Genomic DNA, 6,373 nt, shown 5'->3' on the forward strand with positions numbered 1-6,373 from the left:
TTGTAGCTGTTGTCACCGCCACTGCCTCAACATAATTGCGAGTGCCACCACCCCAACTACTATGTCTATTTTTTTCATTATAATAATTATACACTTTTATATTGAAATTTACCAAAACGCTTTTACGCTATTTTTCCTACTCATAACACTTTTAAAAATATTGTTTATTAAATGCTGAAAATCCAAGTATTAGTGAAAAGAAAACCTAGACTTAGCAATCCTCATTCCCTGCCACCACACTGAAGTTGTCCACCAGCAAGACTTTTGGCCTCCTCGCTCTCACTAAAGCATTCAAAGTAAGGCAGTATTGCCATTGATGAGTTGTTCGATCTTTCATATGCACTCAATTAGTGATATAAGGTTGGTGTTGGATAAAATTCTAAACTCACTGCACAACATAAATAAGAAAATAAAAAAAGGAAACAACAAGAGAGAAAAAAAGTTGAAGAACCTTTAATTCTAATTTTAAACTAAAGAACTCAGGAAAGGAATGAGAAGCCGCCAATAGGTGTAGGGGCCACATCTGATGGTTGGAAACGATGGCGGAAGTTGTGGGTTTATTACTATATCCAAAGAGGAGATGAAAAGCCTAAGTGGAATGTCATGTAACCAAATTTGAAGGTAGGAATAAGCTGTAACCGATATGTCAATCCTATGTGGATTGACAAATGAATTTTTATGTGTCAAATTTGGCATATGAAAAAAGGTGATACTGACACATCCCAACCCGAAATGTCCACGTGTCAATTCATATAGAAAGTGGCTGCATGAACAAGATGGGTGTAAGGTTTACCTTCTAACACTACATCACGTAAAGCTGACGCTAAGCGCATCATGTACGAGTCCAAACAACAAACCTAGGGACAGGCGACACTTAACTCTGGATCCAAAACGAACATAAATGGTACATGTGAACATACACATGAAGCTAGTCCTTGGCCCATGACAGTACAACTAACTAATAAACATCGCGCAAACATCTAACAATGAGCAGATATAATAAAAGATGTCATGCCACATTTTTATACTCACAGTTAATAAAAAAAAAATGAAGTGTAGAAAATCTAATAAAGATAAACATGCATGTCACATCAATTATGTAAACAAATAGTTATGCGAAAAAATCACACACACACACACACACACGTGTGTATATATATATATATGTATATATATACACTTAAAATCAAAAGACCCACACACCCTTATTTTTCACCCCTCTAGGACTTAGAGATTGAGCTTGTGGGAGTATGGGGATTCAGTGGAAGTAGCTGACTGTTCTTCGGTCAAAGTAGGTTACTTATGTATTAAATAAACATCCTTTACGGATGAGACTACTTTTATCTTTTTGCGCTATGCTCTGAATTTCACGAATTGTAATTAGGGTTACCACCCAATCACGTTATGCACTCTGGTTTATTTGTTTAAAGTTAAAATTCTTTCTCACTTTTACACATCAACCATACTTTATGGCTTTGCCACCCTTCAGGTGTTGACCAACATATCATGATTTGGATGGACACATGGATATTCCGGGTTGGAATGTGTCAAATGTTAATAATTTTGTAATTATTTTATAGTGTTGGTCTCATCAATGCATCAATTATATATCCTGAAAAGTTATATTTGATTTCTTTTTAGAAATGTATCCTACAAATATCATTTATAACAAAAAAAGATATGAGTTGAAGAAAGAGAAAATTTGAGATTGCCACATCAGCCATCAAATTAACGTTTGACATTTATTTTTTGACATCTCCATTGAAGATGCTCTTAATTTCATTTTTTAATAGGGTTAAAATTGAATTTTAAAAGATACTTAAAAAAATAATTAGGTGAATTTAGATGTGTTGTTTTGTAAGTATTTAAATTGACAAGTTTTGTTTTGTAAATATACGTGTCTCAAACCATGAGTTGGTGGCCCAGTGGTAAAGGACGGATTGCTAGGCTTCCCTCAGATTAAAAATTGGAGGTCTTGGATTCAAAACCCGCTGTTGGTGTGAAAGCCAGACTTGTAGCCAGTAGAAGGCTTCCTTCAAATGAAAAACTAAAGGTCTTGGGTTCGAAACCCATTGTTGGTGTGGAAGCCAAACTTGTGGTCAGGAGAAGGCTGAAATGCTTTTGTTAAGTCTTCTGGCCCCCGAAATGAGTGGATAACCGTGGCTTGCCATCAATTATCCATTTTTTGTTTTAAAAAAAAATTACACACACACACGTGTCTCACACTCATCATGTCATCAATTGAATTAGAATCAAACAATCAATCAAGCAAAAAAAACATAAATTGATACAATTTCAATACTACATAACGCAAAATAACAAAATTAAAATGTTACGACCCATTTTGAAAATCACCAAAATCTAAATATTGGACTGTTTGATAATCATAATTAACCGTAAATAAAATTAAAAAACAAAAAAACCAAAATATTGGACTGTTTGTTAATTTGGTCCAAATTTCATGTGCATTTCAAAAGCCGGAGCTATATATATTCCCCTCTCTCTCATTTCTAGTACACCCTAATTCTACTCGATTTCCACCATCTCTAACAGCCTTGAGGAAACACAGCGATATCCAAGCCTTCGTTTTCGGCTTGGTCTTTTTCCATCGCCGTCTCCGATCGTCTTCGTTTTCGTTTTTTAGGTAATTTCAGCTGTACTTATTCAATTTCTGCGTTTGGATTTCCTTCTTGTGAATATTGAGTTTGATTTGTAAGAAATGAGTAGGCTGAAGTTGACTTGTGCCTGATCTTAAATGTGTTTTTGCCGATTCTGGTGGTTTATGTGATTGTTGGAGTTAGATGTTGAATGAGCTTACTGATCCATGATTTCTTTGACCGATCGATCTGTTGGATTTAGATTTATACTTTTCTTTGTGTAGATGTAGATGTTGTTTGGATGTCTGATCTGGTTCTTATCTGTACGGATCTAGTGCTGGTGATCTGATTTTTTTTAGATCTGAATAGTTTTATTTCAAAAAATTAGATAAATATTTGAAATTTGATAAATTGGAAGTGCTTATATTACTTACTTAGCAAAAGGATTTCAACTATGATTGTTGAGATTTAAGTCTCGTGCAAGATTTTGAAATTGGCTGTTAAAGAAATAAGGAAACGAAGATAGATAGTTAAATGCACGTAGAAAGTGATATTGAAAATGATTCATGTTTTTCGATATACATATAAAAATACCATACTTGACCAGTTATCTGATTAGTGAATTAGTGTGGGATGTTGTATTGATTCTGTATTATTTTTATTCAGGTTTGTAAAAGATGGCGGATGCTGAGGACATTCAACCCCTCGTCTGCGACAATGGAACTGGAATGGTGAAGGTAATGCATCATTCCTGGCATCTTTTGCTTTCTTCAATCATTATGCATTTAAGGGTAATCAAAGTTTTAGTTATACTTGTTACCGAAAATGAGGTTTTAGTTACACCATTTGTGTGTTCTTATGGGCGTAGGCTGGATTTGCTGGTGATGATGCTCCCAGGGCTGTGTTTCCTAGTATTGTTGGTCGACCACGGCACACTGGTGTCATGGTTGGTATGGGTCAGAAGGATGCCTATGTAGGTGATGAAGCACAGTCGAAAAGAGGTATCCTTACCTTGAAGTATCCCATTGAGCATGGTATAGTGAGCAACTGGGATGACATGGAGAAGATCTGGCATCACACTTTCTACAATGAACTTCGTGTTGCTCCTGAAGAACACCCAGTTCTGCTCACAGAGGCTCCTCTTAACCCTAAGGCCAACAGAGAAAAGATGACCCAAATCATGTTTGAGACCTTCAATGTGCCTGCCATGTATGTTGCCATCCAGGCCGTTCTCTCACTGTACGCCAGTGGTCGTACAACTGGTTAGTATCAATTAGTTTCTGTGCTTGATTCTGTATATTGTACTCAATTTTCCTGGTGTTGACTGAGCTCCTCCTTGTACAGGTATTGTGCTGGACTCTGGTGATGGTGTGAGTCACACTGTGCCAATCTATGAAGGTTATGCCCTCCCTCATGCCATCCTTCGTCTGGACCTTGCTGGTCGTGACCTAACAGATTCTTTGATGAAAATTCTCACTGAAAGAGGGTACATGTTCACCACTACTGCTGAACGGGAAATTGTCCGTGATATGAAGGAGAAGCTTGCATATGTTGCTCTGGACTATGAGCAAGAACTTGAGACTGCCAAGAGCAGCTCTTCAGTTGAGAAGAACTATGAGCTTCCTGATGGCCAAGTCATCACAATTGGAGCTGAGAGATTCCGGTGCCCAGAAGTCCTCTTCCAACCATCTCTTATTGGAATGGAAGCTGCTGGCATTCATGAGACTACTTACAACTCTATCATGAAGTGTGATGTGGATATCAGAAAAGACCTATATGGAAACATTGTGCTCAGTGGTGGGTCAACTATGTTCCCTGGTATTGCAGACCGTATGAGCCGGGAGATCACCGCTCTTGCTCCAAGCAGCATGAAGATCAAGGTTGTGGCTCCACCAGAGAGAAAGTACAGTGTCTGGATTGGAGGGTCCATCCTTGCATCCCTCAGTACCTTCCAACAGGTGACGATCATAAACTTATCTCTTAATTTTATCAATGATATTTTGAATCCATATGCTATATTATGAATTCTTTTTGCTTGAGACTGATGAGATGTTTGTCTTTGATGAATTAGATGTGGATTTCCAAGGGTGAGTATGACGAGTCAGGTCCATCCATTGTCCACAGGAAGTGCTTCTGAGTTCTAAAAATGGTTTTGATGGTGAGCTATTTTTCAATTTAGTTTGATTTTTTGTGTCGTGTCATGTGAAGCAAGTTTGGTTGGCAAACGATATGTGTTGAGGCGGGGTCACTCGAGGACTGGGTATATTTCGATGTTGATTTATCATAGCTTCTCATCCATGCGAGAGGCTTGCCTGCTTGCAATGTGAAATGGTTCTCTGTATATGTGGAGGGCAGAAAATCAGTCCAAAACCGTCCTCGCCTTGCCTAATCTTTTGGTTCAACCATCTCTTTCGGTAGTATGTTTGTAGCTGGAGAGTGATTGGGATTGGGATGCTGTTTTTTTTTTTTTTTTTTTTTTTTTGGCCTTTCATTTTCCTTTTGTTCTATATTCGACGGTCTCTTTTATTTTTTTCGGAGAACATTAATATTAATAGTTTTTATTGTATCTGAAATTTTATTGTAGCTCAAGTTTGTGGTGGAAAACTGGTATGAAAATTTATAATTAAATAGTGGCTTGAAAGCTTGATCTGAATCTTTCTCCTCTGTGCCTGCATTTGTGGTTTCTTGGAAGTTGTGTGGACGTTTTGTTTTAGTCAGTGAATCGTTGACCACAAAATGTATTAAATTTGGCTTTTGCCATTTATATGCGAGGCCCCATCCAGGAATTGGCAGAAGTGACCGATGGCACCTTCACGTAAAGGTGAGAGGAATAAAAAAACAAAACGCGGATTCCTGTGATGTTTACTAAATATTTGGAAATCAAGGTGAAGCCCACGTGAAATAAGGGAATTCAATTCCTGAAATTGGAGAAATGGGATTCCTGTATTTGAATTTTGGGAGGGTGAGCGAATCGGGAATGCATTTTTTTCTTCCTATTATGCCCTCTCGCTAGCTGTCGCATCATGCGGTGGACGTGCTTCTCGCTTGCTGGCTCATTGCAGAGAAAAAAGTGCATTAGCTGTTTGGATGCCGTGAAAATAACAGGAAGCTATGAGAAAAACCAGGGGAAAAAAAGTACCCAAAGCGGGATTTTGAATAATTTGGAGTGTGCGACTGAAAACAAAAATTGGATTGATCCTGATGATTGTGGAGAAATGGAGGATCCCGACCTTGGTGATGCATTTGGCTGCGGGGAAGATGAATCAGGCTAATGATCCTGCTTGATCGGTTATTATCAGGTTTGGTGGTTTACCTGGGCGTACAGGAGGATGGGTGGGTTGTAAATTATAATCTTGTTTGGTCTGCGGGGATGATGAATTTGGCTAGGGTTTTTTTTAATTAAAGTGAAGAACAATACGTTTTAGTAATCATATTGCTTTTTACTTCGATTCAAGTGAATTGATAAACAATTTATATGAACTCAATTTCATTCATATTCCGATTCCAAATATTTAATTAAATAGCTTCTAGAGGAATCTAATACTGATTCCTCCTAATTCCATCTCCTCTTCATTCCTCATCAATTGATTTCTTTCTATTTTATTTACGGTTACGTAAACAAGCCTAAATTGTACACCAAAGAGCACAATGACCAAATTGATTGAATAAAAATTCCAGTGACTAAAATAGAATTTGAGCATAAACAGTGACCAAAAAAGTTTCAACCCTTTTGTTTATCAGCTTTAATTTTTCGGCCTTTTGAGATGTCCAATCTT

At 37.5% G+C, this 6,373-nt stretch overlaps 1 protein-coding gene across 1 annotated transcript; it reads left to right on the forward strand.

Annotated features, from left to right (window-relative positions):
- The first annotated feature begins 2,493 nt into the window (after window positions 1-2,493).
- On the forward strand, window positions 2,494-5,250 carry LOC137738865 (actin-7-like). The gene is made up of 5 exons (XM_068478340.1): window positions 2,494-2,644; window positions 3,264-3,334; window positions 3,466-3,859; window positions 3,942-4,555; window positions 4,669-5,250. The coding sequence occupies exons 2-5, from the start codon at window positions 3,275-3,277 to the stop codon at window positions 4,732-4,734; spliced, it is 1,134 nt and encodes a 377-aa protein (XP_068334441.1). The 5' UTR covers window positions 2,494-2,644; window positions 3,264-3,274; the 3' UTR covers window positions 4,735-5,250.
- Window positions 5,251-6,373: the final 1,123 nt, after the last annotated feature.

Source organism: Pyrus communis, chromosome 1 (genome assembly GCF_963583255.1).
Source record: "Pyrus communis chromosome 1, drPyrComm1.1, whole genome shotgun sequence".
NCBI classification, from domain to species: domain Eukaryota; kingdom Viridiplantae; phylum Streptophyta; class Magnoliopsida; order Rosales; family Rosaceae; genus Pyrus; species Pyrus communis.

Excerpts from the sequence above, each read along its gene's own strand:
- LOC137738865 (XM_068478340.1), top strand. The coding sequence starts at position 3,275 with ATGGCGGATGCTGAGGACATTCAACCCCTCGTCTGCGACAATGGAACT. Across the intron at positions 3,335-3,465 it reads ATGGAACTGGAATGGTGAAG|GCTGGATTTGCTGGTGATGA; the intron begins GTAATGCATCAT and ends TTATGGGCGTAG. Across the intron at positions 4,556-4,668 it reads CCCTCAGTACCTTCCAACAG|ATGTGGATTTCCAAGGGTGA; the intron begins GTGACGATCATA and ends TTGATGAATTAG.